At 47.2% G+C, this 23,757-nt stretch overlaps 3 protein-coding genes across 6 annotated transcripts in view; all 3 read right to left on the bottom strand.

The window, feature by feature from the left end:
• Positions 1 to 5,168, bottom strand: part of jam2a (junctional adhesion molecule 2a) — an 11,180-nt gene extending 6,012 nt beyond the window's left edge. For all 3 annotated transcript variants that reach the window (XM_062380514.1, XM_062380515.1, XM_062380516.1), the window contains exons 1-3: positions 4,969 to 5,168; positions 295 to 360; positions 28 to 138 (exon numbers count right to left, since the gene is read on the bottom strand). In XM_062380514.1, the coding sequence (XP_062236498.1) occupies positions 28 to 138; positions 295 to 360; positions 4,969 to 5,020 (229 nt within the window). In that variant the 5' untranslated portion in view covers positions 5,021 to 5,168. The remainder of the gene's footprint in view (positions 1 to 27; positions 139 to 294; positions 361 to 4,968) is intronic.
• LOC133933412 (ras-related protein Rap-2a-like) lies at positions 5,114 to 23,757 on the bottom strand. 2 transcript variants are annotated; one of them, XM_062380520.1, is made up of 3 exons: positions 23,031 to 23,757; positions 15,037 to 15,167; positions 5,114 to 5,376 (listed from the first exon to the last, which is right to left on the bottom strand). In XM_062380520.1, exons 1-3 carry the CDS (start codon positions 23,342 to 23,344, stop codon positions 5,114 to 5,116), a joined length of 708 nt encoding a protein of 235 aa, XP_062236504.1. In that variant the 5' UTR covers positions 23,345 to 23,757. The 2 variants fall into 2 exon arrangements, with proteins under 2 accessions (XP_062236504.1, XP_062236503.1); XM_062380519.1 differs by lacking the exon at positions 5,114 to 5,376 and having other exon boundaries at positions 13,999 to 15,167; positions 23,031 to 23,751.
• mrpl39 (mitochondrial ribosomal protein L39) lies at positions 8,080 to 12,888 on the bottom strand. The gene is made up of 10 exons (XM_062380509.1): positions 12,723 to 12,888; positions 11,920 to 12,129; positions 11,673 to 11,812; positions 11,478 to 11,577; positions 11,211 to 11,278; positions 10,844 to 10,956; positions 10,666 to 10,731; positions 10,402 to 10,555; positions 10,038 to 10,085; positions 8,080 to 8,242 (listed from the first exon to the last, which is right to left on the bottom strand). Exons 1-10 carry the CDS (start codon positions 12,757 to 12,759, stop codon positions 8,165 to 8,167), a joined length of 1,014 nt encoding a protein of 337 aa, XP_062236493.1. The 5' UTR covers positions 12,760 to 12,888; the 3' UTR covers positions 8,080 to 8,164.

Genomic DNA, 23,757 nt, shown 5'->3' with positions numbered 1-23,757 from the left:
ATAAAGAGAGCCGGCCTGCGTGGTCACCTTTGAAGTGTCCCTCATAGTACACGAAGGAAACCCCTTTCCCCTTCTTCTTCCACTCGATGCGCGGGTGCTGGTCTTTCTCCGTGTGGAACTTGCAGGACAGCACCGCGTCTGAAAAACAGGGAACGGGACCAGTGAGGTATTTTTGGCACAACTGTGACAAGTCTGATCTTTTATTTTTTTTGTCAAACTGCTTGGTCTATTTATAGCCTTGTGGTTTATTCTGTCAGGAGAGAATGTGAGAGGAGCTGCTGGGTTCGGCCTCACCTGAGAACTCGCGCACCTCCACCTTGGGACTGTTGGACGACACGGTAACGGGAACAGACGGGGAACCTGGTGATGATGGAGAGGAAGAGATAGAGAGAGAGAGAGAGAGAGAGAGAGAGAGAGAGAGAGAGAGAGAGAGAAAGAGGGAGTGGGAGATACAAATGAAAAGAAGGGTGAGAGCAGATCAGAACCCGATATTGCTTGTCATCCATTAAGGGTCAAGGTCATTTGGGTGAACTGCTCTACATTTGCCCACCATAGCGGGAGGAGAATGCTTAATGGCCGTCACTGGTTTCTCCTGCTCTACGGTCTGAGCTGAATGCAGCACTCGGAGGCCAAGTGGAGCTTTCTACAGGAGATCTGAGGCAGAGGCGGGATTACTCCCTCCTCGGCTTTAATCCTGCTGGGGTTAAGGAGCATCCGGCCGTATGTTTACTTAAGCACAGGTTAGGACAAGGTCGTCGAGCATCTCAACAACGACTTGTCCAGATTAACCTGCTGCACGAGGGGCATTAGCGTGAGGCGGACGATGCGCTGTTTGCGTTTGATTCTCCCTTCCCGCCTGTGCGTCACTGATAACCGCATCCAAACAGGAAGGGGAAACCAGAGCTGCCTTTTCCTGTTTGCTGATTGGTTTAGAGGGGGCGGATTATTGCCCTGTTGTCGTGGGTGAAGTTTACCTGAGGGAGAGAACATTAAAAACGCTCTTAGGGTGAAAGCCCGACATCTCCCAAGCGTCTGCAAATTAAGAAAAGTGGGGGAGCTTTTTTTGGAAATTACGGCTCATAATAAATGTTGGATGGGCCTCAGGGATACTAACTCAGAACATTAAGGGCGACGGAAAACTTCCAGCAAACTTCAGACTTGGCGCAATGAAGATGTCACCTTCACTGACTCTTGAAAGCAAAATGCCAGATAAATAAATTAACTCGCTCCTGCACACACACACTCAGTTTTACTGCCGCTGTTCCTTCAACAACGGATGTAGATCTCGCCTGAAACTCACAGCTCCGCAGCTTCCTGTCGGCCCATTGTTAGTCGCAAAGATTTTCCCCTGCAGAGAAGGAAAGGGTGACGTGGAACAATGAAGGGGCGAGCGCTGACAAAGGGACAGGAAGTGTGAGAGAGAACAGGAAGGCAGCCATGTTGGAGTACTACACAAAAGTGGAGCTGTAGAAGCAGGGCCCCTCTCGCTCGAATTTCCACGACGGCTGCTATTTTTAATTTGGCTTTTAAATAAACAAAAGCCGACATACAATAATAATAATGTCATCTGCCAAATGCAGCATAAGTAACGTTTTTTTTTTCCATCTCTTGACGTTGGCTCAATTTACGCCCGCGTCACTCGGTCAAACTCTGAGCTAAGCGAATTAAAGCTGCACACTCTCCCTGCAGACGCACCCCCCCTCCCCCCTTCGCTCCGCCGCATGTTGACTCGTGGCACTGTAACGGGATTACCACGACTGCCTTGGCCCACGCGCCTCGACACCCTCCAAGGAGCTCCGTCTCACTAAAGGATGAACAAAACGGGGGAGGAAGATACAATGAGATTAAAAAGGGATGAGAATAAACGACAAAAGGAGAGATGAGCGGGCGCTAAGAATAGAACACAAATTAAATGGAGTGGAGGGTGAGCGGAGTAAGACTGGAGGTTGGCAGAGGGGCGGAATGGGGGGGGTTAGCGAGGGACCCGGAGAAGCATTAATAAAAGAGGGAGCGGGAGTGAAGGCGAGGGAGATCCTCTCAGACAGTGGGACTGTAAATGGGAGACGCTCCTGTCACATAGTGTGAGACCCGGCCTGCCGCCACCTTGAAGGGTGTCTCTGTGAGGGAGAGGAAGTGCAGCAGGCCTGCACCTAACCACTGAACTGACTGACACACACGTCCAAATCTGAGCAAGGACACCGCGTGTGCAAGGTCCCCCCCCCCCCGTGCTCCGCCGCCACTACCAACACTGTCGACTTCAATGGCCTCAATTAACTGCGAAGGCGTCGAGGCGGACAACGAACACATGGCCGCTTCAGATCCCTTCACAACTGCCTGGTGGGTAACGTTCACGTGGTGCGGCGAGCTCTCTGCTGTCCAAGAAGTCAACGGGAGACGTTAATCACATTTAGGAGACGAATGCCAGCGAGCATGCTAAAGTTGACCCGCTGAGCCCTGGACGCCAACCTGTGTGTTTCTCCGCTGCTGCTCACTTGTGGCCGGTGGATCTAAACAATGAATAAACAACTGCTGGATATGCACGCGGCATCCAAATATAGAAAAATTATAATCCTACAAGACAAGCTGTACTCTCCAGGGCTGGATAATGTTTTTTCCAAAAATACACACGTCAACAACGTCAATGCAGGGGGAGAAGAGCATTGTGGGTAAGTGACGACACACACCTGACGAGTCTCGACAACGAGTTGTGTTGAACTGAGAGTGAAGAGACTTGGGTTTAGAGGTGAGTTTATAATGGAGAAGTTATGATACGGGTCAGAGTAGAACCCATTAAAGCAAACATATCTGGGAAATGCAGATAGAAACGTAATCCGACTTGATATCATAGTTACGTTACATCTTAAGAATCTCAGATTTGCTAATAGAAATCCATTTAATGGAATGTTATTCATTAGCTGGCCGTCTTGGGCCCAGACCTGGGCTGATCCTTCCCTATACGGCTGCTAGACTTGGCTCATCCGCTCCAGTTGGCTGCAGCCCTACCAGAGTTGGACCAGTGTTGGCAACTGGTATCAGCCCCAGATCCTGGGCCATGACCGAGCGGGACGGAGTCCAGCAAACAGATAAGATGGTCATTGGCCACAGCTGAGCTGAGCCTTTTCAACATTGGCAACCGCTTAGTTAGTTTGAGTTGAGTTTATTATTTCTATATTTACTCATTAAGAAATATAAGATATTTCCTAACGAGTATGAATCAAACTGGTGCACGTGTCAGAAAATAGCTTCAGTGAAGTTTTTAATGACGTCTATCATTTGCTTTGCCGCAGCAGGTCTCTGGGGGCCCCTCCGATATGGCATCAGATATGGCCCCCGCGGTAATTAAAATGCTTCTACTGAGGCATTGTTGTGCTTCTGAAAAAAAGAACACAAACATGTACACAAAGCCGGAAACAAAGACAACACACACGCGCACACACATTCCGTGCGTGGCATTAGCATCAAACCCAAACACTGCGACAGCTTAAAACTCACAGAGGGGCAGCCACCCTCCTGCTGGAGCAGAAATAGAAAGATGGCACGCTCACTCCTTGGCACGCAGCTTTACTCTCATTACGTGGTCCGGACTGAGTGTTACAGAGACCGCGGTGGGTGTGTTGCCAGGACTGTGCCGAGGTCAAAAGCACGGGCGTGGTAATAATTAAGGCACTTATTCAAATTAACAGGGAACAAATTAGACGAGGAAGGGCGATGGACTTGTAGGAAGTGTCCTGTGAGTCTGTGTCATAGAGATAAGGTGGATGTGGGCAGGGACACACGTTTCAAGGCTGTGGGGGTACAGGGACAAACAGGGAGAGGACGCTGTGTGTGTGTGTGTGTGTGTGTGTGTGGGTGTGTGTCTGAACAAAGCCTCTCTGTAACCCTGTGAGCAACAGCTGTCTCAGTCAGACATGGTGTGTGTGTGTGTGTGTAAGATTGAGATGGGAGATGTTGGGTCTTCGGCCACAGCACCCAAAGTGTTTCCATCTGGACTTTTAGTCTTTTTTTTTTAAAACAAAACAGTCCACAGACGTCAACACTATTCACACTGTTGACATCTTTCAATGAGCTGGAGGATGAGTGATTTCTGTCAGTTGATCCACAGCAGGACTGGACACATACACAGACACACACAGACACACACACAGACACCTTTGTGAACTTGTGACCTGACAGGTGGCAAAACGTGGAGACAAATGTGCATCACTCACTCTCACTGTCTCATCGCATCCGTGTCACACTGCTGCTGCTCCCCTGGTGTCCCAACAACACAAACACTCCCTTCTCCAGCACGCCACACAGGTTTGCATCATCATCAGGGAACATTAGAGGCTGTTATCTCCATCCAAACACAGTTTATCTCAGGTTTTTCCACTTGGATTCCCCTGTGTTCCCTCCAGCCGCCTGCTATGATAAATCACAGAGTGACGTTTCTGGTTACAGTCCAGCCGCTGACCTCATAGGCTACACGGAGCCACCACCGGTTCTGCCAAAAGAAAAACACGGGTGCCCACCCGCCACCGCCGGGCTGTGCACACCCCAATAGGTGGCACCCGGCCATGTACAACTTTTGTTTTGGGCCAACTATGGGGAGCACAGCCTGGCAGCACCGCCAGCCCACTCTCACAGATGGGCTCTGAAGAAATACTCAAAAAATAAAGATTTCATAAGATTTTGTGATTCCGCCACAAACATTCCAGTGGACTAAAGTCAAAAAATCACAAAACTCGACAGAAAAGCAAGAAAATCTTCCTTTTAAAGACATTTAAAGTCTCAAGTGCTGATTTTAAATGAACTCTTTATAAGGTAAACCATTGATCCATTGGGAATTATTCTAAATTTCCTGACAAGCTGAGTTAAAACACATTCAACTCACTTGAATCAGCCTTTTCCTATAATATTTGATCCAACACAAGTCTACACAGACCAACTGTTGTTCTCCTGAGTGAATAGTTTCCATTTGCCACTTACATTGCATCAGTAAAACGACAATAGGCAGATACAGGGACGTCCCCTCCATCATCGTCCACAACTCTGGCTCTGGAGTGTCTTCTTCCCTGGCCGGAGCGAGGAGCGTCAGCTTTCTTCTCGCACTTGTTCCCAACTCCCCAATAATTCATCCAGCTTCCAGGGAAGAACCTGCTCTCCAGGGGGGAAGGTAGGCGACCGGACCGGCCCGGCGCAGGGGCGGAGAGGAGCGGCGGGGACGCGGAGCGGCGGCTGCTGCTGGCTGCTGGCGGGGCGTGGAGCGGGGATGAGCGGTGCGCACAGCCGCGGCGGAGAGGCTGGAGACGCCGGTGTCCTGGCTGCGGGAGAGTGGCTGTGCTGGCTCGGTGACTGTGGAAGAAGCGGATGAATGACTCCTCTCTCTCTCTCTCTCTCTCTCCAGGCTGTCGGCTCTCGCTGGCTGAGGTGGAGGCGGAGATGGAGAAGGAGGTGGAGGGAGGGCGGGGTTGCGCCTTCAGCCCGAGCGCCGAGAGCGCAGCGCCGTGTCCAAGACGCGCACTGCACTGCCAAATGGCCACGTCGCGGGGGTCAAGTGGGTAGGGCAACAGTCGCACCTCAGCCAGAATCGGACCCGGTTTGACCCCGGTCTGTTTTCTAAGATGACTGAACAACGTGAACTGAGTTTTTCTGCAGATTAAATCCACAGTTTTCTTCCAAACAGACAAAAGAAAGAGATAAACATGGTTTATCTACATGTCTACATAAACATGGTTTATCTCTGACTTGAACGAGTGTGAATCAATGAACCACTTACTTACAGGCACCCTTGTAATGAATAGCTTTATTAGAATCTTCACAAATCTATTATTAGAGCCATTAATTAAACCAAACTTTGGGTTGGCAGGCTGTGTGAAACCTTTTAAGACCCACGAGCACTTTCCTTTTGGCAAAGGGCTGCAGACAATATGGACCAAAACCCATTTGTTAAAATCTTAATGTAGAAGCATTTACTAATGATTTCCAACATTAAGCATTTTACAAAGGGTGCCTTTGATAGTAAGTGTTCAAATATTAACAAAAATAAGGGAATGTAAAGGAAAACAGAGTTGAGAAGTGTGAAAAGGTTGAAGTGGAAAACAAACAAACAAAACAAAATCTTGCCTCCTTACATCATCCCTTCCCAGGCTCAATACCTATATAATACTATATAGTGGCAGTAAGTAATACCACCAAATATCTTTTAAAAGGTGGAGTTGTGACTAAGAACGTGAGAGAATCTGTTTCCAGGGGATTTGAAATAGGAGCAGCAGTTATCTGATGAGGTTTGTTAAACCAACTGTCGGCTCAGAGATAAACCAGCGACGGTTTCATTAACCCGACTCCTGCAGATCAATGACTCCCCAGTAAATCACTATTGACCAAGCACGTGTGGGACTGAACCCCAGATTTCATTAGGAACACTCCGACTCGGCCTCAGCACCCAGACACACACCTTCAGTTTGAGGGGAACCATGTGAGTCCTTCTAAATTCATTTCCAGGAACACATTATCCCTGTGAGTTAGTAGTGTTTCAAATGGAATCATGTTTGAGTCATTCCACAGCGGCGAGTAATTCAGGGCACTGGTTCAAACATCTGAATTGGTGTGACTGGCTGTAAGTCCGGGGGGGGGGGGGGGGCAAATGTGCTTGGGTGTGTCTCACACACAGTGAGTGGTGTGCTGGGGGTGGGGGTGGTGGGACATCTGAGTGGGGGGAACAGCTGCACAGAGGGACTTCTCCATCCTGATTGTTTACTCACAGTATGAGAGAGATAATGTTGGTTTAAGTGCAGAGAAGAAAGTTTCTCCATCAGTGAGGAACAGCTTTTAGACGCACGTTGGACTAAAAGAGGTTTTGAAGTTGGTTTTATATGAACATTTTCTTGTTCGTACACACACAGACACACACACAAAAACACAGACACACAAAAACAGGGGCAGGGGCTCGGGTGTCAAACCTGGGGGAGGGGGGACGACTGCTCGATTTTCTTGATGTCATTGGTGGTGATTAAACATAACCAGCTGTCTGTGCAAGCACCTGTACAGTGAACACACACATGGTGAGCTGAACCTGTCCACCCTGTAAATACTACTGGTCCCACTTTCAAATGAGGCGTCTGTATTAAACCTTTAGTTGCTGTTCATGGTTTTCTTTAATGGTTAAAAGAACGAGTGGACACAGGCCAAGAAATCAGCCTAAAGACTGATAGCAGAGGGAAAAGGCCAGAAATCTTTTCTACACTTCCCTTGAGAGCATTCATTATGAGACTTAGTCTTTTGTTTTATAAAAGTTTTAAGTATTATCTTTGTCATTTAAGTTTAAAATTCCATTTAGATAATTAATAAATGACTTGCACTGTGAAAATTATACCAATCATCTTTCCATTGGGAAGGAAACACAGAAATAAACTAAATAAAACACAGATTCCCTGTAGGGTGACACAGTGTGTTTGTGTGTATGTGTGTGTGTGTGTATGTGGGTCAGTGGAGTTTGTGTCTTGAATATCCGTCCGTTGTGGTCAGAGTTTCCTGATAAACAGCGGACCAGGGAGGACTGTGAACATTCTTTGTTTCTCTTTTAAATTATTATCAACATTTGTTAGCAAAGATTAAACTTAAAGGCGTCTTATTAGGAAGTTGTACCAAACTACCAGCCTTCCAGTTCACTGAGGTTTTAAAGTAGCAGGGATGTTTTTCTGTGTCGTCTCCAACTCGTCAACAAGCTGGAATTCTGGGAGAGAAAAAAAAAAAAACCAGTGAAAAACAAACCTCGAATCCACACTGGGAGGATTGGGAGCCACCTGTTTGACCAGCGATAGACACAACAGCTGCGCCGCCGCCGCCTGACCTTCACCCAACACACACGCCGCTTTTTTTCTTAAGCAAACTGCTGACACACACACACACATTTCCATTTTGTCAGCGCACTACTACACCCACAATCAGCTGTACAGTTATAAACCCCCCAGGGAGTGTTAAAACCACTTTTAACACAAACGCACACAATGCAACCGTGACGTCTGTGTTTTATACGACAAAGGGGGTCGAGGTAAACGGTTCCCCGGGGTTTCAGTAAGAGAGAGATGAGTGGAAATGTTTTGTTACAAGTTTGTTTTACACATTTATTGAACAACAGAATACAGCGGGACACAAGTCGATGTGTGTATGTGGGTGTGGAAGGTTACGCAGAGGTCGTCGCCGGGGGGTCGGAGACAGGAAGGGAGGGTGGGGTCACTTCTTCCGGTTTCGGCAGCTCCACCTGTGCAAAATAAGAAAATGTCAACGTTAATAATGATAATTACATCGTCTCTCTGAGCTGTTTCGGTCTTTTGTCCTCGTTCGATAAAGCAGAAAAGGCTTAAAAACAGTCTTTTAAAAAGAACACTTCCACGGAGAGGTTGTCGGAGCACGATGCTTCCCCCCCCCCCACAGAGAAAATTTGGGAGAATCTGTTTGCAGTGTGGGCGGCCGTGTTCGAGCGCCAGCTGGAGGCAGACGGGGGACATACCTCCCCACTGCCTGCAGCCGGCTGAGGGACGGGCCCGCCCACGCCTCGCTGCTCTGATAGAGGAGTAAGTGGTGAGTTCTGTGCGGTGACACATGCTGAAGGTGGAGAAAACAACAAACCTGTTGACATTGTAACACACAAAGAAGAGTTTAAACCTCTTTTATCTCTACTTATGCACATAACTTTGCAGATGAAGTTTTCCTGCACACTCAGGGACTATTAGCGACTTTTCATAGACACACACTGAAGTTTTCAGAAAATGTGGCTCAACACATCTGATCACATCTAATCGCTGGTGCTTTTTCTCTTTTGGACTTTGTTGCACCGATCTGGGATTTATATTAACGAGCACAGCGTTATCATGAAAGCTAGAAATAATCAAAACCAGAACTAATCTTTACGTGCATCATCCCTGAGGACTTTGTAGAATATTAATGGGGAAACACTGTGTCCTTGGAGCTTTTTATCGGCGAACACTGAACAAACCAAGACAAACAAGCCTCCTGTGGTTTTATAAAAACAGTCATGTGGTGATGAACGAGCTGCTGAAGGGAAAGTATGTGCATTAGGTTTCACTTCCTCCACATGCTGAACACACGGCTGTTTAAACGCCCTTCAAACGGGCTCTATCTCTGCTTCACTCTGCTGATAAGCGTCTCTGTAAACCCGAGGGACGACGAGGACAAGGCGACTGCCCTCTGTCCACATCTCGTGCACCACGCAGCCAACATCACTGCAGCGGGTGATAATATGGAAGAGTCCTCTCAGACTGGGTTTCAGCGCTGCATGCTCATCCTGGGCTTGTAAAAACAAAACGCCAGAAAGACGTCATCCCAAAAACATTCTTCACATTTAATGTCCAACTGTGACGTTCAGACATTTGTCTTCAATAAAGTTCTAATTCAATTTCCCCGGAATATCCGTATATCTGCAAATTAAAATGTAGGCCACACAGCGCAGTGTGTCATCAGCTGCCAAATCAAGCGTGTCGATTAATGAGTACATGATTTTTTTCTTCGTATTACCCAATCGCTGATGTGCAGAGAATGCCAGAAAAAGGCTGCAGCAAAATCTACTTCGCCTAAATGGCTCAGTCCAAAATTAACCCACAGCCTAGTTTTTAGTGTGAAGAATTTATGCTTCTCCCTCAGATTCGACGCAGCATCAATCTCAATGTCAGGATCAAACACAGCTTGAACCCGGAGAGATTTAAAAATACTTCTCCTTTGGATCTCGAGCCTCTGATGTTGAGATCAGAAAAAAGAGGTTTGTCCTTCATGAGACCTGGTTCCTCCTGAAGCCTGCGCCGCCTCTCCTCCCTTGTTTCTTTGCCAAAGTATAAATGAAAAGCAATAAAAATAGCCGCGTTAAATCTCAACCTCTGGCTGCCGTGTGAATCGGAAGTGGCGGCTGCAGCGCGGGGGGGGGGGGGGGGGGGGAAGCCCGGCTGTATGCGGAGCAGGTATCCAGCCAACAGCCCCTCGCCTCGTCACTGCCGGGGAGCGAGTGCGTCGGGTAGAAAACTGATAACTTCTGCTGCTCGTACCAGTTTCTCTGCTCGCCGCCGCAGTTTCCTCCAGACTGTGTGGTGAGCCTGCAACGACAGAGAGAAGACGTGACATGGAGACAAGGGAACACACCAGTAAAGTTCTTTTACTGCACATCATTGATTTGAGAAGAACCATTTACTGACATGATACATTTACAAATCAATGCTAAAATAGATTTGACCAATAATCGAATGGAAAACTTTCTAAAAAAGAAACACTGAATAAAACAAGAAGAAATAAAGTCTTCAAATATAAGTGAAAAAATAAAGAATGTGTGTTGTATATGAAATAAAAAATATAAATTGTACTTAGGTGTATTAAATATGTATCACAGTGGTACATGAGCACACGTGTCCCTACCTGCAGCTGCAGAGGCAAAGAGAGGCCCTGGGCCCGGCGCTGGAGGCCCCAGGGCCCCTGACCCAGGCTGTGGAGAGCAGTCACCTCGTACTGGGAACACTGGCCTGTCCTGGCCACTAGAGGGCCCCCACTCAACATCACATGGTCGCCACATCTACACAAATAATGTGCACTTTAGATATACATAAATAACACAAGGTAGTGACAGTTTATTAAGAATATTAGACAGAAATTAAGTTATCCAGCATGGGTTTGTGAAATCACCTGTAGAGCATCACTGTTCCTTTGGGATTTTGTGCTGCTTTCTCTTCCACCTCCTCCTGTTTAAACCTGGGGAAAAAATAAATAAAGTTCAAACCTGTGGTGGATCGACAGCGACCATGTGAAGTAGGACTATGTAGATGTACAGTAGGAGTATCTGAGGTAAACAGTACTAATTTACCTGCTGTGTGAGAAAACCTCCAGCGCCACAGACGGCACCACCTCCAGAGGCTCCCAGGGCAGGTCGTGGTGGATCAGCTGCTGGGCCCCTCGGGTCAGGGAGCGCAGCGTCTCCTGGGGAGAAGAGGACGGAGAGAAAGGCACAAGACGTGGTTCACAGGAGGATCTTTATTTTATTTTATTTTATTCAGGCCAAACAATGACTGTGAGGGTTTCTTTGTCAGGATATTGTTTACCATCATAATACTGAAGTACGGTCAAAATAAAGCCTTCAAGCTTTTTACCAAACTACAGACCATGAAAACAAAAATAAAGACATTTGATTGATTAATAGGGAAAGTGAAGCAGATGGAAAGAAGTTCACACACCTCTGAGGGAGTCCATGAATCCAGCTGAGGGTCGAGGGCCACATCACAGCAGAAGGCTCCTACAGTGACTTTGGAGAAACAAGTGACGCGGATACAAATAAGGTGAATAAACAGTTAGTGCAACAATTTCGCTTGTTTTTAATTATGTTCTAATCAGTCTGGGATCGAGCGGAGACCAGATAATACATCCAACTGATGCTTTCTGTCAAAAAATAGTTCTGCTGCTCGCTGATTGACTGAGATGAAGAGGAAGAGGAGCTGGTCTACCTGGCACCTCTGGCGAGCTGAGCAGCTCCACAGTGTAGTTGTCCTTAAAGGCCGTCTCCAGCACCTGACCCAACATGGCAGCACAGGAGCGCCAGTAGGCCTGGAAGGACGAGACAGAGGAGAGTCATATTATATATAAATATTTTGAATATTTATATTTGTTGACATTTACAAAAGTTTCCATGAGTAAAGTACCTGGTTGACCAGTGTTGGGTCGCTGTCCTTAAATGAGAGCAGGGTGAGTGAGCACGAGCGGGTGAGGGGCTGGTGCAGAGGCCAGAGCTCCCCATCGACCAGGGCCAGAGCCGAGTTAGTCACGTGATGCTCTGTCAAGTCTGAGGGAAACAGGAGTTGAACCAAATGAGAAAGTATTTACATGAAGCAATACATCATCAATACATGCATACAGAGCTGAAGATTGGTTGTATTCCCTCTCCCTTACGTCTGGCACAGCTCAGCGGCGTGGAAATCCCTCTGTTCATGACGAGCAGCGTGCCCTCCAGCCCCGGGCCGCGCATGGACACCTCGATCTTCTCGATGCGCGGGTACAGAGCTCGCTGCCGGCCCTGCTCTCTGGAGAAGACGGCGTTGCGCTGGCTGCGGAGCGCGGCAGCCGGTGGACGCACGGCTGCTGCGGCGGTGGACGCATAACCTTCGGAAAGCAAAAGGAGAGAGAGAGAGAGAGGTTCAGCTTTAAAGATAGTCACCAATTATACATTTAGATTAAGTTTTGTTATTTCAAAGGTGAGTGTGGACGCCCTTCTATGTAGTAACCACATGTAAACCGGTATATCAGTGTTTAGGACTATAATTTATTGCATCTATGTTTTAAATTGTATATCATGAACAAAGTGTTATCATTATTATATGTTTTTTCTTCTTTTTCTATAATACTTTTGGCTCATCATTGAATTAACTGTGAATCACTCCAATTAACAGTAACGGTGCAAGACGAACGTTGATTGGTTGATTGGTTAATTTACTGTAATGTCCTACAGGTAAATTTACAGGGAGTCAAGTGAGGACATGTCTGTGGTCTGTAATAATGTTGTCTGTTGTGGGTCTGTCTACTTCATGATGTCTGTTGTATGTCTGCTGTCTTTATGATGCCTGTTATGTGTCTGTTGTCTCTATTATGTCTGTTGTGAGTATTTCTATCCACTGGTGCAACCTGACGCTACGAGCTTTCCCTGCTAGCTCCCATGCTAACGCTAGCCTGTCACCGGTAAACCAGCAGCTACTTACGGCGAAGGAGAAGTTGACTCGCGGTCCTCGTCGCCATTTTATCAAATATCTCTTCAGACTTATGGAATAAAACGAGCAGAAGCGGAAAGAGAAGCTGCAGCAGACGGAAGAAAGTCAGTTAGAGGCTGAAGGACGCCATGCCTGCTATGTGTACGACCTCTATTTAGGTCCGTGGAGGAACTAGGACCTGAGGTTTGGAAAAGGTTCCGCCTGACGGAGAAAATGAACTGCAGTTATACATTACGACAGCAGGCGTCGCTGTTTGGACTTTTTCAATTCGGCTCATATATAAGGGAACTTGCATTGTACTGATTCTACTCTGAATTAAATACGTTATCTGTACAAATACAGCATTCTCACGACTAAATAATATTTGCAATATACTTTTTTATAATTGTTATAATAATTGCGTTACTTATACCTTAAATAACACTTCGAAATAATACTTTAAAAATGAACTGCAGTTATACATTATGACAGCAGGTGCCGCTGTTGTTACTTTTTTCCAACTTTGAATTAACTGCAGTTATACATTATGACAGCAGGTGTCGCTGTTAGTACTCATTTCAATTATGTTTGAATAAAGGAAACTGCATAAATGATTATATTATATTCTCTGCAAGGAGAAATAACAATAATAAGATAATTATAGTTTCCCTCAAGAAAGACCCAATATCATATAATAAAAATATTATAATATAACATATAATGATGATGGGATATAATAATGGTGTTTGTTTATTGTTTATTGCAGGTGTCGCCATTAGTGCTCATTTTGGTTTCCCTCATGACAGAAACAATAATCCACAATATAATATAATATTAATAAAAACTGGTTATTTAGTTCTTATTATCATGATCACAATGATCCTTACTATTCTGACAAACATCCTATACTTCTTTGATATTTCTACAGGCACCTACAGTAACTTTTTAAAATATTTATAGGGTCCCTCCACTTTATTTCTTAATCATCTTACTCTCTCTTTCTCGTAACTTTCCAAAAAACCAAAGTCAAGCTCTTGGCTCAGGACCCACACGTGTCCTCCCTCTAATAGGCTCCCTAATGACACGTGGAATTTGACGAATGCTTGTTTGGATTCTCCGGGACCAGAATCAGCAGCAGGAGCAGGAGCGGCACGACACCGGGGGCCTGGCAGACACACCGCCGCAGGAGCAAATCACCATAAATCACCTGGACGCCACAGCCAGAGAGAGAGAGAGGGAAACATTCAACTCCTCCCCAGCAACAAACCAACACGACAAACTTGTGCATAAAGGTTTATTTTTGTTGAAAATAAGTGTTTCTGACATTGACCCACGGACATTTCTGACGTGATGAAAGATAAAATGAACTACACACTGACACCGATTCACTCCACACAATGAAACAAGGCATTTGTATCGTCTGTAAAGTGTAAAGACAACCGTCCCGGCGACCGGCCGCTCGCTCGCTCGACCGGTCGCCATCTCTTTGGGTGAGATTGATTGTACTGGATGTCAGCGTGGTGACGGTACGACTCCATGCACACACCCTCCGCAAGTAGGTCGACGTTTGGGATCTTCCGGGTGAGTTTCCCCCAAAGGTGCTGTTTCCTTTTTCTTTTCTTTGTTAAGACATTCGTTCATCTGTTCATTCATTCGTCATCAGGCGGGCCCGCTGCACGACTCCCTCACAGTGGTGACATCCCCTCAGATACCCGGTGATTGTTCTTGCACCGTCACAACAAGTCTCCAAAGTGCAAAAAAGAAAAGACACAAGCAGAAGAAAAAAAAAAAAAACGGGGGTTGCCGCCGTCCCTGCTCAGAGCTATGGCTGGTTCCCCCAAGAAGCGTTGAGCCACTTTGGCTTTGGAGATGGTTTTGGCACCGTGCTGCCTTTGGGAAACCCAGGAAAGTTCAACCTTGTAAAATCAGTGGGTGGGGGGGGACTGAGACGGGGACGGTGGTGGACGTGGGAGGTCAAGTGGGGGAATCCGCCCTGTGTGAGGAGCAGTAATGAAAGTTGAAGGTTGTCTACCTCTGCTACATGATTTCCTACGTTTCCAACTCAAAGGCCTGAACTTTTAGATCAAACTAAGTGAAGCAAGAGCAGGTGTTTTTGCTTTTGAACCCCCCCCCCCCCCCTTCCATCTTCATTCTAGCTAACGATGAGTCCATCCTCTTCCTAGCTCCCGCCCCCCCCCTCCAGCAGGCCAACGGGGCCGCTACTGGACGCTGCAGGCGGGGCAGCAGGCCTCCCTCCGGTCCGGCAGGGGGCAGAAGTCCATCTGCCTGACGATCTCGGCGAACAGCTCGTCCACCATGGTCTTGCTCTTGGCCGACGTCTCCATGAAGGGGCAGCCCCAGTCCTCGGCGAGCGCCTGGCCCTCGCTGGGGGACACCTCCCGCTCCTCCTCCAGGTCCACCTTGTTGCCCACGAGCACCACGGGCACCTGCTGGTACCTGGAAACAAGAGAAGACGTCAGGAGGAGTCCGCCTTCCAAACAGGAGACGACGGGGACTTCCTGATACAGATAGAGGGCAATGAGTGTGTGTGTGTGTTTGTGTTATTGGCCTACATACTGTATAAGTTAGATGCTGAAACAATAAGCGATTGGAACAATGCACAATGGAGCAGCTACATTCAGCCCCAGCTTCCCAGGAGGCCTCCATCCCTCCCCGGGTGTCTGATCCCAGCAGGAGGTCCCATTAGAAAACTGTCATTGCACGGAGAGACAGAAAGTGGCTCCTCTCGATGCTCTATTTATTCCTGAATACATTAGACTTCCACATTTACCGGCTCAGGATTCTCATACAAAATCATTAGCTCTCCACTTTGCGTCTTTTCCATCTTTGCGTCTTAGAAAGCTTTCTCCTTCCCGCCCCCCCGCTCCCAGCGTGCAGCCGGCGATCCCAGTGCTCCTCCCCGTTGGGCATCAATACGAGGAAACCAGGCTGCGGGAGAGTAATGGAACAGGTTATTGAATAATTGAATGAAGCTAATGTGCTGGGAGGAGGCGAAAGTCGGAAACAACTATTTTCCACTTCATATTTAGATTGGCCTGATGTGTGCGTGGACACGATGGATTAGAAGACACAGAGACTTTGTTGGAGCAAAGATCCTTGAAGGGCAAAGCACAGAGATGAAGCTGTACAAGTATCTCTGTGAGGTGTCCGTGTTTTGTACGCTGCACCTTGATGTATATTTAAATAGCTGGATATTTAATGAGATAGATCAGATATACACATTTTCCATTTAAGTATATTTTCTGGGATTATATAACAACAGATTACAGAGGGTGTATATCCTCTCTCCAGATAATGGCGCACACCAACTAATGGCCTCCAACCATCAGTCATTCATAAGTGCCTTCCCAGCTCGGCTTATTGAGCTGCTGGTGCTATTCAGAAATGGGCTCTTATCCACAAATTGGTGGCCTCTGCTGCCACTCCACTCAGCCGGGGGAAGAAGTGAGGCATGGCGAGGGCCAGAGAGGCGGCGGCAGGGAGGAGAGCATCGGCCCGACGGACACAGAAGCACCTGCCCAAGTGCCCTTGAGCGCGTCCTTGACCTCTGACCCCCTCTGGAGGAATTCTGCACAGAACTTCTCAAAAAGAGCAAATGATGAATAACGCGGACTAGAAGAGAAGAGAGAAAAAGGCTCAAATGCCATCGACCTTCCCTGCAGCTTGACATCCCCCCCCCCAGCGACCCACCGCAGCACGTCCACGCCACCAGCATCAGCTGACCTCAGACAAGCATCTCGCGTTTCGGAGAAGCCAGAGTGCGGAGGGTGTGAAGTGTGAACGAGGAGAGCGCAGACAAATGCAACCTGACAGCTTCACAGGAGAGACTCTATATATAACTACAAAGACACAGGGAAGGCCAGCGTCTCCGGGGGGGGGGCATCAAAACAAGAGCCCCCCCCCCTCCCCGGTAGATGAGGAGAAAGTGAAACTGCTCCACGCAGCAGGAGGAAAAGTTGCCCCACAGGGATTTACAGGCTGATAGCATGTGTCATTGAATAACAGGCTACAGCATTTAAACACAGTTCACATATTCCTGTGCAAAGAAGCTGATTCCAGAACACTGACAGATGGTATTCTCCATAATTAATGGTTTTATTTTGAAACTTTAAAGCTGCACTAATCAGAATTCCATGGAAAGGAAAGAACAAAGAGAAAACGTGGAAATGGAAAGAAGAAGCAAGCGGATGGAGACCAAAACAGAGAGTAGAGTAATTATCTGAGATGAACGCCAAGTGGCTAAAAAACTGCAGTTTTCCCTGATAGTAGATATTTCTTGTAGTGGTGTATGTTTTCACTGGAGTACTTTTACTTCAAATAACTGGTGAATACTTGCGTCCTCACCGTTTTACCCATAATCCCGTCAAAAGCATCCATGGCATTAACTGGTGTTTATGCTCTGCCTGTTCTGTATTCACTCAACTTACTGTACAAATAAAAATCAGGAGGAAACCACTACTTGTGACTGGTCCAGCACCAGAGCTGGCAGCCGTGCATTCTGGGAATTACCAGCACACTTGGAACGTGTTTGGATTGCTTGGCTGAAACGAGCGGCTGCGTGAAAATGCAGAGTTTCTGTGTTTGCAGAATGCGGCGAGAGGGAAGTGGCGTTAGATTCATGGACCAGGGAGCAGCAGGTGGCTGACGGCTTAGGAAATGATACAGAGATATGGATATTAAAATAAAATCTGTGGGGTGTCTCCGGAGAAAAGAACAGTATGATGCTGAGAGAAGGAAACTGTGTTCGGCTACAGGACCCACACGCTGCTCATTTATCATGTGTATAAAGATGGCAGCTTCCTGAGAGTGAAGCCAAATCACCTTGTTCTGACATTAATCCCGCCTCCTCCATGTTAGCGGGTGGGACATGGATCAATTCAAAAGTCAAAGTGCACGTTCAATACATTTTTCTCAAAGGTGGTTTGTCATCCTGCCGAAAATTGGGTCTAGCAATATGATTGACAGCTGGGACTGGCTCGTGATTGGTCGAGCACATGTATAAACATTCCATCTTTATGTACAAGTTGAAGATCTGTACTGGAAAGCCACAGGTCCGAATCCCTCCCTTCTCATAATAAAAGTGGAATATTTATCTTTGACCTTTAAAACACACAAGAACCCGCTGCTGTCAGTGCCTCCGCTCTGCAGGGGGTTATTCCAGCTGTTGGGTAAAAGGCAATCACACACAAACCCTCCCACCTACACACACACACACACACACAGAGAAGCAGTGTTTATAACTCCACATTTTCCACTTATCCTCGGGGCACGACAGCCTTATTAATGCTACCTGCTGTGCTAAAACACCACCGCGACTCCACTTACCTGGTTTCACGAGGCCCCACAGCAACGATGAACACACATCACCAATTACAAAAAGAACAGTCAGGCTTTTTTCCCCTGCAGCCCCCCCCCCCCGGCCCACTCTCCGCTCGCCCTGCATCTGCTGTTAATTAATAGCTGGAGCTGCTGCATCGTGTGACACAGCTTCACGCTCGTGGCTGCTCGTGCACCCCCCCGGGACAGAGGAGTCACACAACCTATACATTGTGTTGCCTACACTGTGTTAACTCCCCAGAGGGTGTTACTCTGCAGGAGAACAAAGCTTTTCCAACGTTTCCGAGGCGCTGAGGCGCTCGGGACGAAAGGAAGAAAACAACATAACAAACATTCCTGTGAACAACAGACAGAGAGAGGGCCTGCACAGCAGATGGAGAAGGTTTTCAGAGTCTGTTGTTTTTTTATGATGAAACCCCCAAAGCTTCATTTCCATCTTTAATGGTACAGCCGAAGCGCCTCTGCACTTTCCTTTACTTCAGATGGAAACGCTGTATAGTTTAGTGTACAGGGGCTCGTTCGTTTTACTGCTGTTCTGAGAAGTTAAATGAAGGAAACAATTCAAAGTGGGAAATAAAGACTTGAGTTTAAAAAACAACTTTAAAAAAAAAAATAACGTCCTGTTTGTTACCTTGGATAAAAATGTGGATTTCTTTGGGATTGAACATTGCTGCAAAGATTTTGGATATTATTTGTACACAAGTTAAAACTGTACGTATATATATCACACTGTGGGCTTAGTTGTTACTCGGCAGCACCTCTGAGATCTGGAACCAGGCTCCAATGACCTCAGAGTAGAAAGTGCGACACAACCACGTTCACCACTCTGTCAACTTCCTGTTCGACCCTAAAATACCTCCCAACTGATGTTGTCGCACTTTAAATGTTCCGCTGGGATCTGGAATCTAAAGCTGACAATCAACTAAATGAGGGAACTCCCAGATTGCCAGATCGGGGGGTCACCAAGTAAATAAATCTGTTGGCGAAACGTTCAGGCAAACAAAAGGGATTTTTTTTGCAGCAGAAATGAAGCTTCACTTTGTGACAATTCTCAGATTTATGCTTTTGGTTTTCTAAAACAATCTGTGAAAGTCACACGCCTCTCAGATCGGTTTGGAACAATGCACAGATGTGTTTCCAGATGTCGGCTCAGGACTACGGGTCCGTGCTGAATGTGATAAATGGCGCCGCACGGTGAGAACACTTAGCGCCGTAAATATGTTAAGTCCGAGCACTTTACACACCAACAACGAGCACTTTGCTGGTGGCTCTTCTTCTCTCACTTTACACACCAACAACTCCCCCCCACGCCGATGCCGATTGCTAAAAGCCTGAGGTCGGGGAGTTGCTTTGTACCTATTCACCAACGTGCCCCCTGGGAAACGTAGTTTTCACCGCTCCACCCTTGCTCCCACTCAGCGGTGCGTGATGGTCACCTCCTGCCATTAGACACAGCATCAGTGCAGCGTGGAAACATGCTTCCTCCTCCTCCTCCTCCTCATCTCCTCCTCCTCCTAACGTGCTAGTGAGGAGATCACTGGGCGACACCCTGATCTGTCTGCACTGATAGCAAAGGGGTCTGTGGAGAGTATTTTTGTGTAGTAAGTATACACTAATTATACAGCTATATAACAAAAAGCACCAATTTCATCACAGTAGAGTGTATAACAAAGATTTACTCTGACTTTCCTTATGCTGGATGTAGAATTATAAATATACTAACTTTCTGTATTAGGCAATTACATCAGAATTTCTTTCTTCCTAAATATTATTACAGATAAAAATCATTTTAACATGACAGTTGTTTTTGGTTGAGCTCGTATCGGCTTCCACTCTGAAATGTAAGTATCAGGCTTCCACTTCACCGAACAGCTAATAGTACACAACAAAACACAGAGGCAGTAAAAGTATCGGGAAATACACTTAGTCCTTTGTTGCTGACAGTTAGAGGAGAAGATGGATTCCTTGTAAACACGAGCCGCTGCAGTAGAGGTTGTACATCACGTCTCCTCCATGTTAATTGATGGGACTTGGACAAAACTAATAAATTAAAGTAGCTCTCGTCAGAATGATGTTTGATTTTTATTAGTTATTTGAGGCTGTAAAAAACGCGGTGTAGCGCCATGATTCAGAGCTGAGACTGACTCATGACGAGCGTGCATCGATATGAACCCCCCCCCATTTGCTACGGCACAGACACTCGTCTCCGGGATATTATAACTTAATTCCTGGAGGGTGGGAGGAAGCGGAGACGTCCACCTTTACATACAGCCTATGGAACCGACGCGTCAGTGGTATCAAACTTGTGATCTGTCAGTAGGACGGCTAATTAGTGCACAAATTCAAACCACTTTCTCTGAGCGCCTTTCCTGCTTCTCGCTGCACTTTCACAAATCAAGTCGACGCAGTGATATGTGGACTCGTGCGAGGCAGGAACAGCCTGTCTCAGCAAGAGGCCGTGGCTGGGAGCCACCTGCACCGCACACAGCACAACAACATATAGGGTCTCACTTCTTTTCTCTTGCTGCTCCCCCCCCACACAAAGAGCCCTGCATAAGCATTCTGGTTTATATGGCTCCCTAATGGAGGCCTGCTGTCTTCTTGGCTTCCAACCCAACACAACTCTCGTTAAGTTCTGGTGAGTGGGCACATGTTGTATCTCTTTGTGGTTCCTGCTGCTGGATCAGCAAGAAGTTTGGGTGGAGGGAGGCTGATCTCCTGGAGACAGCTAATGGCAACCAGGAGGTGTTGTTATTAACGATGGGCACTCAGAGGCTAGAGTCAGTGTTTAACTGACCAGATGAGGCATTTTTTCCCATCCTGGAATGAACCGATAGAGATATCACAGTCCGCCTGGCCACTTTGAGGGGCTCTCGGGAGGTTCCGGGGGGTGCTCCGGCAAGATTGTGACAAATTTGACAATTTTATGTCAAAATAAATGAAGTAGGTTATATTTTCTGTTGATGTACCTGTCAATTATTTCCCTCCCTGACAAACATCTGTCGTGATCAATAATTAATCAAATCCTTAAATGAGAATATGGCTTTTGTCTCCGTGAAATGTTTAAGAGAAATTATTTATTCACAGGTTTGCATGTACGGAGACAATCCCCACTTCCAACGCAGAGCAGTGTGAAATAAAAGTATGAATTATTTACACACACACACACACTTGAGGACAGTGGCGGATGGTGCAGTGTAGGAAGCTGCTCTGGGTGGCGTCTGGCTGGCGGCGACACAGCACAGTTTTATCCCATCATTATATTATTCATTTCAAAGGAGTTCCCTCATGCATCCGTCCCTGCTGCGCCTTCTCGGCCGTGACGCTCTCCTGCCTCCACTCGGTCCGTGACGTCTGAGCCACACAGGGACGCAGCTGGAGAAGCACTGCACCAAACTCCAAACATCAAATCATAAATTATTGTGAGACAATATACAGCGAGGTAAGTAAACGTGCCACGGCCTTGAGCGATGGGAAGGAGGGAACTGAGGGGAAGAAAACAATCCTCAAGTACCGACTCGGATCAGATTAAACCTTCTACCCACGAGGGCTGAAATTGAATTAGCCTTTGAATTTTTCTCGGAGGAGACGTCATGAACTTCAGTCGCCTCGTTGTGAGAGAATACTCCAGGTCCAGTGGGTTCGGGGTCAAACAGGAAGTCCTCCATTGTGGTGTCACCCCCTTAACCGCACCATAATATGTCGAGTTCCTCCTTAGGGCTTGCTTCACCTCTCCCACAAATACTCAAGAAAGACGGTCGGATAGTTTTTGCCTAATCCTGCTGCTGCACAAACGGAATGAAATGGCTACTGGTCTTTCTGATACTTAAATCTAACGTTTTTGTATTTTATTTCTAAGTATTTTAGGCTTTTATTTTTGAGAGCTGACATTCATGAGCAGCCACTTTGACCAGGTCCAGGACATCCTGCTATAGGAGTATTGTTTTAACTTTAAAATATGAAGTGAAGCTGAATTCAAGGATTGTAACTGTGTCGTAAATCACAGGCATAAAGGTTTCAGCACAAGTGATTTCTAAAGCAAATATATTTTTGCCATTGCCACCGTGTGACCTAATTACATTTGTCCTAAAGAGCTATACAAAATCTTATCTTGCAACCTGTTATATAAAATCAGGCATATACATAAATCGATAAAAGCTTTTCTCTTCCACTCTGTCTCCCTCCGTCCTGAGAGGAGCTCAGTGGGTTTGTTGAGTAATGGACGGCGCTGATCGGAGCCATCCTGAGTTAGTCATGTGCGAGGGAGCGAGAACATCAAACCCAGCCGGAGTTCAGCGGGTTGATGTGTGACAGGTGAGCCGCAGCTGGGCTCTTATAAGGAACATATGAGCCGGTGGCCGCTTCTCACGAAGGAGAGGAAGGAGGGGAGGAGGAGCAGGAGGAGAGGAGGAGAGGAGGAGAGGAGGAGCAGGAGGAGAGGAGGAGAGGAGGGGCCGGAGGAGGGAGGGGGGATGAGAGGATGTGAGATCACTTGAGTTAAAAAGAAGAAGAAGAAGAAAACAGTTTTTTTTCTATCCATATTTCTGTCCGTCCGTCTTTTGGGGGCTTTCCAAGTGGGCTAACTTTTAGGATGTTCCAGGGGCTACTTAACTTGAGCATACATCTATCTATCCATCCATCTATCCATCTATCCTTCTATCCTTCTATCCGTCTATCTGTCTGTGTGTCTGTGTGTCTGTCTAGACTTCCGACTGTTAGGGGCTCTCAGGAGGTTCCGGGGGGAACTCCAGCACGAATGTCAAAAAAAATATTTGAATGTAAATATGAAATGAATTGTATAAAATGACATACAAAATAATGTGATATTATGATTGAGGCTTTTTCCAACACAATATCTTGGGGGCCAGTAAGTAGCTGAGGGGCCTAGAACCCATCCCCTCTGGTCTCTACTGCATGAGAGTGTTTATATTAGACTGCACAGTAAAGTGGATCGTATCTCACCTCTTGACCCGGATGATCTGGTCTCTCATGGGCTTGATGTCCTGGAAACTTTGCTGGTTCACCAGGCTGTAGACCAGGATGAAGCCCTGGCCGTTCCTGATGTACAGGTCCCGCATGGAGGCGAACTGCTCGGTGCCGGCCGTGTCCAGGATCTCCAGCACGGACGGGGAGGAGTCCACCTCGATCTCCTTTCTGTAGAAATCCTCGATGGTGGGGTCGTACTTCTCGATGAATGTCCCGGTGACGAACTGCACGGTGAGGGCGGACTTGCCCACGCCGCCGCTGCCAAGCACCACCACCTTATACTCCCGCATCGCGCTCCGGCATGTGCAGGGGGGGAACCAAGGCGTCAGCGGCGGCTAGAAGAGACGCATCCCCGCCGCACAGGAGCCTGGACTCGGGCTAGGCGCGGCGGATCCTCCTCTGGGTGATTGGCTCTGGCGCTCGGGAGGATGCTGGAGCATTTAGCCCCGAGACAGACTCACTGAGACGTTCCCACGCTACCTCGAAGGGACGCCATTCCACAGGCATCCATAATGCAATAAGGCGTGGTAAAAATAAGATCGGCTATTATTAGAAACCACCGGACGGCGCATCTTTTTCTGTGCCGGCCGGACAGCGGGCTAGCGCCGCATTTCTCTGCTGCAAGAGCCGGCTTCGTCCTGGAGGAGACAACAGTGGGAATCCACGCCTCTGGAACTGCTGCATCCACCGGGTCCGTCTATTT

Source organism: Platichthys flesus, chromosome 22 (assembly GCF_949316205.1).
Source record: "Platichthys flesus chromosome 22, fPlaFle2.1, whole genome shotgun sequence".
Classification (NCBI taxonomy): domain Eukaryota; kingdom Metazoa; phylum Chordata; class Actinopteri; order Pleuronectiformes; family Pleuronectidae; genus Platichthys; species Platichthys flesus.
The sequence above is the reverse complement of the archived record's forward strand: the minus strand, read 5'-3'. Positions and strand labels throughout refer to the sequence as shown.